Source organism: Salmo salar, chromosome ssa07 (genome assembly GCF_905237065.1).
Source record: "Salmo salar chromosome ssa07, Ssal_v3.1, whole genome shotgun sequence".
Taxonomy (NCBI): domain Eukaryota; kingdom Metazoa; phylum Chordata; class Actinopteri; order Salmoniformes; family Salmonidae; genus Salmo; species Salmo salar.
In genome coordinates this window covers 60,521,078-60,534,459 of record NC_059448.1, presented here as the reverse complement: position 1 = coordinate 60,534,459, position 13,382 = coordinate 60,521,078, and the positions used below count along the sequence as shown (strand labels likewise).

General features: G+C 44.8%; 1 protein-coding gene across 1 annotated transcript in view; it reads left to right on the top strand.

Annotated features, from left to right (window-relative positions):
* The first annotated feature begins 7,084 nt into the window (after positions 1–7,084).
* Positions 7,085–13,382, top strand: part of LOC123743838 (mucin-2-like) — a 49,649-nt gene continuing 43,351 nt past the window's right edge. The window contains exon 1 of the mRNA XM_045722526.1: positions 7,085–8,094. Within this exon, the coding sequence (XP_045578482.1) occupies positions 7,085–8,094 (1,010 nt within the window). The remainder of the gene's footprint in view (positions 8,095–13,382) is intronic.

The window sequence follows — 13,382 nt, the reverse complement described above, 5'->3', positions numbered from 1 at the left end:
CAGGTTTATAGAACTATCCATCCTCCCTCCATTCTACAGGTTTATAGAACTATCCATCCTCCCTCCATTCTATAGGCTTATAGAACTATCCATCAAACCCTCCATTCTACAGGCTTATAGAACTATCCATCCTCCCTCCATTCTACAGGTTTATAGAACTTTCCATCCTCCCTCCATTTTACAGGTTTATAGAACTATCCATCCTCCCTCCATTCTACAGGTTTATAGAACTATCCATCCTCCCTCCATTCTACAGGTTTATAGAACTATCCATCCTCCCTCCATTCTACAGGTTTATAGAACTATCCATCCCTCCCTCCATTCTACAGGCTTATAGAACTATCCATCCCTCCCTCCATTCTACAGGCTTATAGAACTATCCATCCTCCCTCCATTCTACAGGTTTATAGAACTATCCATCCTCCCTCCATTATACAGGTTTATAGAACTATCCATCCTCCCTCCATTCTACAGGTTTATAGAACTATCCATCCTCCCTCCATTCTACAGGTTTATAAAACTATCCATCCTCCCTCCATTCTACAGGTTTATAGAACTATCCATCCTCACTCCATTCTACAGGTTTATAGAACTATCCATCCCTCCCTCCATTCTACAGGTTTATAGAACTATCCATCCCTCCATTCTACAGGTTTATAGAACTATCCATCCTCCCTCCATTCTAAAGGCTTATAGAACTATCCATCCCTCCCTCCATTCTACAGGTTTATAGAACTATCCATCCTCCCTCCATTCTACAGGTTTATAGAACTATCCATCCTCCCTCCATTCTACAGGTTTATAGAACTATCCATCCTCCCTCCATTCTACAGGTTTATAGAACTATCCATCCTCCCTCCATTCTACAGGCTTATAGAACTATCCATCCTCCCTCCATTCTACAGGTTTATAGAACTATCCATCCCTCCCTCCATTCTACAGGTTTATAGAACTATCCATCCTCCCTCCATTCTACAGGTTTATAGAACTATCCATCCTCCCTCCATTCTACAGGTTTATAGAACTATCCATCCTCCCTCCATTCTACAGGTTTATAGAACTATCCATCCTCCCTCCATTCTACAGGTTTATAGAACTATCCATCCCTCCCTCCATTCTACAGGTTTATAGAACTATCCATCGCTCCCTCCATTCTATAGGCTTATAGAACTATCCATCCTCCCTCCATTCTACAGGTTTATAGAACTATCCATCCTCCCTCCATTCTACAGGTTTATAGAACTATCCATCCCTCCCTCCATTCTACAGGTTTATAGAACTATCCATCCCTCCCTCCATTCTACAGGTTTATAGAACTATCCATCCCTCCCTCCATTCTACAGGTTTATAGAACTATCCATCCCTCCCTCCATTCTACAGGTTTATAGAACTATCCATCGCTCCCTCCATTCTATAGGCTTATAGAACTATCCATCCTCCCTCCATTCTACAGGTTTATAGAACTATCCATCCCTCCCTCCATTCTACAGGTTTATAGAACTATCCATCCTCCCTCCATTCTACAGGTTTATAGAACTATCCATCCTCCCTCCATTCTACAGGTTTATAGAACTATCCATCCTCCCTCCATTCTATAGGTTTATAGAACTATCTATCCTCCCTCCATTCTACAGGTTTATAGAACTATCCATCCCTCCCTCCATTCTATAGGTTTAAAGAACTATCCATCCCTCCCTCCATTCTACAGGTTTATAGAACTATCCATCCTCCCTCCATTCTACAGGTTTATAGAACTATCCATCCTCCCTCCATTCTACAGGTTTATAGAACTATCCATCGCTCCCTCCATTCTACAGGTTTATAGAACTATCCATCCTCCCTCCATTCTACAGGTTTATAGAACTATCCATCCCTCCCTCCATTCTACAGGTTTATAGAACTATCCATCCTCCCTCCATTCTACAGGTTTATAGAACTATCCATCCTCCCTCCATTCTACAGGTTTATAGAACTATCCATCGCTCCCTCCATTCTACAGGTTTATAGAACTATCCATCCCTCCCTCCATTCTACAGGTTTATAGAACTATCCATCCTCCCTCCATTCTACAGGCTTATAGAACTATCCATCCTCCCTCCATTCTACAGGTTTATAGAACTATCCATCCTCCCTCCATTCTACAGGTTTATAGAACTATCCATCCTCCCTCCATTCTACAGGTTTATAGAACTATCCATCCTCCCTCCATTCTACAGGTTTATAGAACTATCCATCCCCCCTCCATTCTACAGGTTTATAGAACTATCCATCCTCCCTCCATTCTACAGGTTTATAGAACTATCCATCCTCCCTCCATTCTACAGGTTTATAGAACTATCCATCCTCCCTCCATTCTACAGGTTTATAGAACTATCCATCCCTCCCTCCATTCTACAGGTTTATAGAACTATCCATCCTCCCTCCATTCTACAGGTTTATAGAACTATCCATCCTCCCTCCATTCTACAGGTTTATAGAACTATCCATCCCTCCCTCCATTCTACAGGTTTATAGAACTATCCATCCTCCCTCCATTCTACAGGCTTATAGAAATATCCATCCTCCCTCCATTCTACAGGCTTATAGAACTATCCATCCTCCCTCCATTCTACAGGTTTATAGAACTATCCATCCCTCCCTCCATTCTACAGGTTTATAGAACTATCCATCCCTCCCTCCATTCTACAGGTTTATAGAACTATCCATCCTCCCTCCATTCTACAGGTTTATAGAACTATCCATCCTCCCTCCATTCTACAGGTTTATAGAACTATCCATCCTCCCTCCATTCTACAGGCTTATAGAACTATCCATCCTCCCTCCATTCTACAGGTTTATAGAACTATCCATCCTCCCTCCATTCTACAGGCTTATAGAACTATCCATCCTCCCTCCATTCTACAGGTTTATAGAACTATCCATCCTCCCTCCATTCTACAGGTTTATAGAACTATCCATCCCTCCCTCCATTCTACAGGTTTATAGAACTATCCATCCTCCCTCCATTCTACAGGTTTATAGAACTATCCATCCTCCCTCCATTCTACAGGTTTATAGAACTATCCATCCTCCCTCCATTCTACAGGTTTATATAACTATCCATCCCTCCCTCCATTCTACAGGTTTATAGAACTATCCATCCTCCCTCCATTCTACAGGTTTATAGAACTATCCATCCTCCCTCCATTCTACAGGTTTATAGAACTATCCATCCTCCCTCCATTCTACAGGTTTATAGAACTATCCATCCCTCCCTCCATTCTACAGGTTTATAGAACTATCCATCCTCCCTCCATTCTACAGGTTTATAGAACTATCCATCCTCCCTCCATTCTACAGGTTTATATAACTATCCATCCTCCTTCGATTCTACAGGTTTATAGAACTATCCATCCTCCCTCCATTCTACAGGTTTATAGAACTATCCATCCTCCCTCCATTCTACAGGTTTATAGAACTATCCATCCCTCCCTCCATTCTACAGGTTTATAGAACTATCCATCCTCCCTCCATTCTACAGGTTTATAGAACTATCCATCCCTCCCTCCATTCTACAGGTTTATAGAACTATCCATCCTCCCTCCATTCTACAGGTTTATAGAACTATCCATCCTCCCTCCATTCTACAGGTTTATAGAACTATCCATCCTCCCTCCATTCTACAGGTTTATAGAACTATCCATCCGTCCCTCCATTCTACAGGCTTATAGAACTATCCATCCCTCCCTCCATTCTACAGGTTTATAGAACTATCCATCCCTCCCTCCATTCTACAGGCTTATAGAACTATCCATCCTCCCTCCATTCTACAGGTTTATAGAACTATCCATCCCTCCCTCCATTCTACAGGTTTATAGAACTATCCATCCTCCCTCCATTCTACAGGTTTATAGAACTATCCATCCTCCCTCCATTCTACAGGTTTATAGAACTATCCATCCTCCCTCCATTCTACAGGTTTATAGAACTATCCATCCTCCCTCCATTCTACAGGTTTATAGAACTATCCATCCTCCCTCCATTCTACAGGTTTATAGAACTATCCATCCTCCTTCCATTCTACAGGTTTATAGAACTATCCATCCTCCCTCCATTCTACAGGTTTATAGAACTATCCATCCTCCCTCCATTCTACAGGTTTATAGAACTATCCATCCCTCCCTCCATTCTACAGGTTTATAGAACTATCCATCCTCCCTCCATTCTACAGGTTTATAGAACTATCCATCCCTCCCTCCATTCTACAGGTTTATAGAACTATCCATCCTCCCTCCATTCTACAGGTTTATAGAACTATCCATCCCTCCCTCCATTCTACAGGTTTATAGAACTATCCACCCTCCCTCCATTCTACAGGTTTATAGAACTATCCATCCCTCCCTCCATTCTACAGGTTTATAGAACGATCCATCCCTCCCTCCATTCTACAGGTTTATAGAACTATCCATCCCTCCTTCCATTCTACAGGTTTATAGAACTATCCATCCTCCCTCCATTCTACAGGCTTATAGAACTATCCATCCTCCCTCCATTCTACAGGTTTATAGAACTATCCATCCTCCCTCCATTCTACAGGTTTATAGAACTATCCATCCCTCCCTCCATTCTACAGGTTTATAGAACTATCCATCCTCCCTCCATTCTACAGGTTTATAGAACTATCCATCCCTCCCTCCATTCTACAGGCTTGTAGAACTATCCATCCTCCCTCCATTCTACAGGTTTATAGAACTATCCATCCCTCCCTCCATTCTACAGGTTTATAGAACTATCCATCCCTCCCTCCATTCTACAGGCTTATAGAACTATCCATCCTCCCTCCATTCTACAGGTTTATAGAACTATCCATCCCTCCCTCCATTCTACAGGTTTATAGAACTATCCATCCCTCCATTCTACAGGTTTATAGAACTATCCATCCCTCCCTCCATTCTACAGGTTTATAGAACTATCCATCCCTCCCTCCATTCTACAGGTTTATAGAACTATCCATCCCTCCCTCCATTCTACAGGTTTATAGAACTATCCATCCTCCCTCCATTCTACAGGTTTATAGAACTATCCATCCCTCCCTCCATTCTACAGGTTTATAGAACTATCCATCCCTCCCTCCATTCTACAGGCTTATAGAACTATCCATCCTCCCTCCATTCTACAGGTTTATAGAACTATCCATCCTCCCTCCATTCTACAGGTTTATAGAACTATCCATCCCTCCCTCCATTCTACAGGCTTATAGAACTATCCATCCTCCCTCCATTCTACAGGCTTATAGAACTATCCATCCTCCCTCCATTCTACAGGTTTATAGAACTATCCATCCTCCCTCCATTCTACAGGTTTATAGAACTATCCATCCCTCCCTCCATTCTACAGGCTTATAGAACTATCCATCCTCCCTCCATTCTACAGGTTTATAGAACTATCCATCCTCCCTCCATTCTACAGGTTTATAGAACTATCCATCCTCCCTCCATTCTACAGGTTTATAGAACTATCCATCCTCCCTCCATTCTACAGGTTTATAGAACTATCCATCCTCCCTCCATTCTACAGGTTTATAGAACTATCCATCCTTCCCTCCATTCTACAGGCTTATAGAACTATCCATCCTCCCTCCATTCTACAGGTTTATAGAACTATCCATCCCTCCCTCCATTCTACAGGTTTATAGAACTATCCATCCTCCCTCCATTCTACAGGTTTATAGAACTATCCATCCTCCCTCCATTCTACAGGTTTATAGAACTATCCATCCTCCCTCCATTCTACAGGTTTATAGAACTATCCATCCTCCCTCCATTCTACAGGTTTATAGAACTATCCATCCTCCCTCCATTCTACAGGTTTATATAACTATCCATCCTCCTTCCATTCTACAGGTTTATAGAACTATCCATCCTCCCTCCATTCTACAGGTTTATAGAACTATCCATCCTCCCTCCATTCTACAGGTTTATAGAACTATCCATCCCTCCCTCCATTCTACAGGTTTATAGAACTATCCATCCTCCCTCCATTCTACAGGTTTATAGAACTATCCATCCCTCCCTCCATTCTACAGGTTTATAGAACTATCCATCCTCCCTCCATTCTACAGGTTTATAGAACTATCCATCCCTCCCTCCATTCTACAGGTTTATAGAACTATCCACCCTCCCTCCATTCTACAGGTTTATAGAACTATCCATCCCTCCCTCCATTCTACAGGTTTATAGAACTATCCATCCCTCCCTCCATTCTACAGGTTTATAGAACTATCCATCCCTCCTTCCATTCTACAGGTTTATAGAACTATCCATCCTCCCTCCATTCTACAGGCTTATAGAACTATCCATCCTCCCTCCATTCTACAGGTTTATAGAACTATCCATCCTCCCTCCATTCTACAGGTTTATAGAACTATCCATCCCTCCCTCCATTCTACAGGTTTATAGAACTATCCATCCTCCCTCCATTCTACAGGTTTATAGAACTATCCATCCCTCCCTCCATTCTACAGGCTTGTAGAACTATCCATCCTCCCTCCATTCTACAGGTTTATAGAACTATCCATCCCTCCCTCCATTCTACAGGTTTATAGAACTATCCATCCCTCCCTCCATTCTACAGGCTTATAGAACTATCCATCCTCCCTCCATTCTACAGGTTTATAGAACTATCCATCCTCCCTCGATTCTACAGGTTTATAGAACTATCCATCCCTCCCTCCATTCTACAGGTTTATAGAACTATCCATCCTCCCTCCATTCTACAGGTTTATAGAACTATCCATCCCTCCCTCCATTCTACAGGTTTATATAACTATCCATCCTCCCTCCATTTTACAGGTTTATAGAACTATCCATCCTCCCTCCATTCTACAGGCTTATAGAACTATCCATCCTCCCTCCATTCTACAGGCTTATAGAACTATCCATCCTCCCTCCATTCTACAGGTTTATAGAACTATCCATCCTCCCTCCATTCTACAGGTTTATAGAACTATCCATCCTCCCTCCATTCTACGGACTTAAAGAAAGTCCACCTATTCAATTAAGTCCACTAGACTAGTAGCCTGATGGGAGATAGCTATCCAAACAGAATGCCAAGAAGAGGAGGGAGGGAGAGAGGACAGGTAGGGGAAGAACCACCCAGCTTCCATCAAAACCACCCTGCAGCCTCCATCAAAACCACCCAGCAGCCTCCATCAAAACCACCCAGCAGCCTCCATCAAAACCACCCAGCAGCCTCCATCAAAACCACCCAGCAGCCTCCATCAAAACCACCCAGCAGCCTCCATCAAAACTACCCAGCAGCCTCCATCAAAACTACCCAGCAGCCTCCATCAAAACTACCCAGCAGCCTCCATCAAAACCACCCAGCAGCCTCCATCAAACCACCCAGCAGCCTCCATCAAAACCACCCAGCAGCCTCCATCAAAACCACCCAGCAGCCTCCATCAAAACTACCCAGCAGCCTCCATCAAAACCACCCAGCAGCCTCCATCAAAACTACCCAGCAGCCTCCATCAAAACTACCCAGCAGCCTCCATCAAAACCACCTAGCAGCCTCCATCAAAACCACCCAGCAGCCTCCATCAAAACCACCCAGCAGCCTCCATCAAAACCACCCAGCAGCCTCCATCAAACTACCCAGCAACCTCCATCAAAACCACCCAGCAGCCTCCATCAAACCACCCAGCAGACTCCATCAAAACCACCCAGCAGCCTCCATCAAAACCACCCAGCAGCCTCCATCAAAACTACCCAGCAGCCTCCATCAAAACTACCCAGCAGCCTCCATCAAAACCACCCAGCAGCCTCCATCAAAACTACCCAGCAGCCTCCATCAAAACTACCCAGCAGCCTCCATCAAAACTACCCAGCATCCTCCATCAAAACTACCCAGCAGCCTCCATCAAAACCACCCAGCAGCCTCCATCAAAACCACCCAGCAGCCTCCATCAAAACCACCCAGCAGCCTCCATCAAAACTACCCAGCAGCCTCCATCAAAACCACCCAGCAGCCTCCATCAAAACCACCCAGCAGCCTCCATCAAAACCACCCAGCAGCCTCCATCAAAACCACCCAGCAGCCTCCGGCTAGGAGAGAGTAACGTCAACAACAAAATGAATTTGTCATCGTTGATAAAAATAGACGCGTGACCACAAGCCTATTAATCTCAGTCGTCACTGGCAGAATATTCTGTCTTGCAACATAAAACCTGACAGAAAAAATGTAGAATTTATTATCCTGAAAGGAGAGGGTCTAGGTGAGGTGGAACCTGAAAGGAGAGGGTCTAGGTGAGGTGGAATCTGAAAGGAGAGGGTCTAGGTGAGATGTAACCTGAAAGGAGAGGGTCTAGGTGAGGTGGAACTTGAAAGGAGAGGGTCTAGGTGAGGTGGAACCTGAAAGGAGAGGGTCTAGGTGAGGTGGAACCTGAAAGGAGAGGGTCTAGGTGAGGTGGAACCTGAAAGGAGAGGGTCTAGGTGAGGTGGAACCTGAAAGGAGAGGGTCTAGGTGAGGTGGAACCTGAAAGGAGAGTGTCTAGGTGAGGTGGAACCTGAAATGAGAGGGTGTAGGTGAGGTGGAACCTGAAAGGAGAGGGTCTAGGTGAGGTGGAACCTGAAAGGAGAAGGTCTAGGTGAGATGTAACCTGAAAGGAGAGGGTGTAGGTGAGGTGGAACCTGAAAGGAGAGGGTCTAGGTGAGGTGGAACCTGAAAGGAGAGGGTCTAGGTGAGGTGGAACCTGAAAGGAGAGGGTCTAGGTGAGGTGGAACCTGAAAGGAGAGGGTCTAGGTGAGGTGGAACCTGAAAGGAGAGGGTCTAGGTGAGGTGGAACCTGAAAGGAGAGGGTCTAGGTGAGGTGGAACCTGAAAGGAGAGGGTCTAGGTGAGGTGGAACCTGAAAGGAGAGGGTCTAGGTGAGGTGGAACCTGAAAGGAGAGGGTCTAGGTGAGGTCAGGTGTGTAATAATAAATGAACAGATGTCTTTCATGTGTTAGAAGCGTTATTATTCAGTCTATTCAAAAGCAGGCAAACCAGTAAAATATGGTTAACAATATTTGCATTCCCCGAGGGCTTGGACCAACCAACGAAAAACGCTCATTTTGAATTGAAATGCAGAGAGTGAAGGGTACACACAACTAACCTAAAGCGCTACCTCGTCCTTTTATGTCGGGTTAACATCTTAACCCCCTGGAACACACATTAAACACAGCTGTGTCTGTCTCTCCTCCATTCATCTGAATGGGTAACCGCTACAAACGATGGAATAACTAAAGGTGAGGAGGTCTAGCTATAATCTGAAGAGACAGTACTAGAACTGAGGTGATCTACTATAATCTGAAGAGACAGTACTAGAACTGAGGAGATCTAGGTATAACCTGAAGAGACAGTACTAGAACTGAGGTGATCTACTATAATCTGAAGAGACAGTACTAGAACTGAGGTGATCTGCTATAATCTGAAGAGACAGTACTAGAACTGAGGAGATCTAGGTATAACCTGAAGAGACAGTACTAGAACTGAGGTGATCTACTATAATCTGAAGAGACAGTACTAGAACTGAGGTGATCTACTATAATCTGAAGAGACAGTACTAGAACTGAGGTGATCTGCTATAATCTGAAGAGACAGTACTAGAACTGAGGTGATCTGCTATAATCTGAAGAGACAGTACTAGAACTGAGGTGATCTGCTATAATCTGAAGAGACAGTACTAGAACTGAGGTGATCTACTATAATCTGAAGAGACAGTACTAGAACTGAGGTGATCTGCTATAATCTGAAGAGACAGTACTAGAACTGAGGTGATCTACTATAATCTGAAGAGACAGTACTAGAACTGAGGTGATCTGCTATAATCTGAAGAGACAGTACTAGAACTGAGGTGATCTACTATAATCTGAAGAGACAGTACTAGAACTGAGGTGATCTGCTATAATCTGAAGAGACAGTACTAGAACTGAGGTGATCTGCTATAATCTGAAGAGACAGTACTAGAACTGAGGTGATCTACTATAATCTGAAGAGACAGTACTAGAACTGAGGTGATCTGCTATAATCTGAAGAGACAGTACTAGAACTGAGGTGATCTGCTATAATCTGAAGAGACAGTACTAGAACTGAGGTGATCTGCTATAATCTGAAGAGACAGTACTAGAACTGAGGTGATCTGCTATAATCTGAAGAGACAGTACTAGAACTGAGGTGATCTGCTATAATCTGAAGAGACAGTACTAGAACTGAGGTGATCTGCTATAATCTGAAGAGACAGTACTAGAACTGAGGTGATCTACTATAATCTGAAGAGACAGTACTAGAACTGAGGTGATCTATTATAATCTGAAGAGACAGTACTAGAACTGAGGAGGTCTACTATAATCTGAAGAGACAGTACTAGAACTGAGGAGGTCTACTATAATCTGAAGAGACAGTACTAGAACTGAGGTGATCTACTATAATCTGAAGAGACAGTACTAGAACTGAGGTGATCTGCTATAATCTGAAGAGACAGTACTAGAACTGAGGAGGTCTACTATAATCTGAAGAGACAGTACTAGAACTGAGGTGATCTGCTATAATCTGAAGAGACAGTACTAGAACTGAGGTGATCTACTATAATCTGAAGAGACAGTACTAGAACTGAGGTGATCTGCTATAATCTGAAGAGACAGTACTAGAACTGAGGTGATCTACTATAATCTGAAGAGACAGTACTAGAACTGAGGTGATCTACTATAATCTGAAGAGACAGTACTAGAACTGAGGTGATCTGCTATAATCTGAAGAGACAGTACTAGAACAGAGGTGATCTGCTATAATCTGAAGAGACAGTACTAGAACTGAGGTGATCTGCTATAATCTGAAGAGACAGTACTAGAACTGAGGTGATCTGCTATAATCTGAAGAGACAGTACTAGAACTGAGGTGATCTACTATAATCTGAAGAGACAGTACTAGAACTGAGGTGATCTACTATAATCTGAAGAGACAGTACTAGAACTGAGGTGATCTACTATAATCTGAAGAGACAGTACTAGAACTGAGGTGATCTACTATAATCTGAAGAGACAGTACTAGAACCGATGTGATCTAGGTATAGTGTGTGTGGAAAGTCGCTAGTTTGAATACTCGAGCTGACAAGGTGAACAATCTGTCGATGTGTCTTTGAGCCTTAACCCTCATTTCCTCCAGGAACACTGTACTACTATGGTTGACCCTGTAAAACAACACCTATCATACTACTATGGCTGACCCTGTAAAACAACACCTATCATACTACTATGGCTGACCCTGTACAACAACACCTATCATACTACTATGGCTGACCCTGTACAACAACACCTATCATACTACTATGACTGACCCTGTAAAACAACACCTATCATACTACTATGGCTGACCCTGTACAACAACACCTATCATACTACTATGGCTGACCCTGTAAAACAACACCTATCATACTACTATGGCTGACCCTGTAAAACAACACCTATCATACTACTATGGCTGACCCTGTAAAACAACACCTATCATACTACTATGGCTGACCCTGTAAAACAACACCTATCATACTACTATGGCTGTGTGACTGTGACCTCACCAGAGGAACTAGGCCTTGGAGCAGAACAGGAAGTCATTTTTTAAAAGGCAACTAATACGTAACTATTCTATAACACGTTCTGCTGGAGTATAATGACTATCTGTCACGACAGTGGAGACATGCAGGGATGGTACTACAGCAGGCAGGCAGGCAGGCAGGCAGGCACACACACACACACACACACACACACACACACACACACACACACACACACACACACACACACACACACACACACACACACACACACAGGTTGGACTAATTTCTTCTCATTACTGTACCTTGCCGCATCAGAGAAGACAGATTTACAGATTAAAAAAAAAACTCCCATCTGCATACAGCAGACAGCGTTTGTGCGTCCCATATAATACCCTCCCTATGTAGGGCCCCTACGGTCCTGGTCAAAAGTAGTGCACTATAGAGGGAATAGGGCGCCATTTGGGACACATCCGTACTGTCACTAATTTGCACTTGAATTGAACCTGGGCACGTGAGTCGCACGTGAAGGAATAGAGAAGTCTCTTCTGGAGGGCGACAAAGAGAGTGGTGGAGGGAGAGAGTGGTGGAGGGGGTGGAGGGAGAGAGTGTTGGAGGGAGAGAGTGGTGGAGGGGGGAGAGTGGTGGAGGGGTGGAGAGAGAGAGTGTTGGAAGGAGAGAGTGGTGGAGGGGGTGGAGGGAGAGAGTGGTGGAGGGGATGGAGAGAGAGTGGTGGAGGGGGTGGAGGGAGAGAGTGATGGAGGGGGTGGAGGGAGAGAGTGTTGGAGGGGGTGGAGAGAGAGTGTTAGAGGGAGAGAGTGGTGGAGGGGGTGGAGGGAGAGAGTGGTGGAGGGGATGGAGAGAGAGTGGTGGACGGGGTGGAGGGAGAGAGTGATGGAGGGGGTGGAGGGAGAGAGTGTTGGAGGGGGTGGAGAGAGAGTGTTGGAGGGAGAGAGTGGTGGAGGGGGTGGAGGGAGAGAGTGGTGGAGGGGTGGAGGGGGAGAGTGGTGGAGGGAGAGTGGTGGAGGGGGTGGAGGGGGAGAGTGTTGGAGGGGTGGAGGGAGAGAGTGATGGAGGGAGAGAGTGATGGAGGGGGTGGAGAGAGTGATGGAGGGGGTGGAGGGAGATCCAAGATTCAGGGGTGGAGGGAGAGAGTGATGGAGGGAGAGAGAGAGTAGAGGGAGAGAGTGATGGAGGGGGTGGAGGGAGAGAGTGATGGAGGGGGTGGAGGGTGAGTGATGGAGGGGGTGGAGGGGGTGGAGGGAGATCGAGATTTAGGGGTTGGAGGGAAAGAGTGATGAGGGAGAGAGAGAGTGGAGGGAGAGAGAGAGTGAGTGATGGAGGGAGAGAGAGAGTGATGGAGGGGGTGGAGGGAGAGAGTGATGGAGGGAGAGAGAGAGTGATGGAGTGGGTGGAGGGAGAGAGTGATGGAGGGAGAGAGAGTGATGGAGGGAGAGAGTGATGGAGGGAGAGAGGGTGGAGGGAGAGAGAGAGTGATGGAGGGGGTGGAGGGAGAGAGTGGTGGAGGGGTGAGGGGAGAGAGTGGTAGAGGGGGTGAGGGGAGAGAGAAGGTAGGCAAAGAGAGAGAGAAAAATCTAAAAGAGGATTACAAACCAGGAAGGATAATTGTGTACAATGGAAAGGACATTTGAAAACATAGCAGTGATTACATCCTGTCGCACATTTACAGACAATAATAGACTTTTCTACTGATCAGAACATGATGGAATTATAACACATAGATTCATAGAATACTAGTGGAGAATACTACTATAGAATACTACTACAGAATACTACTATAGAATACTACTGGAGAA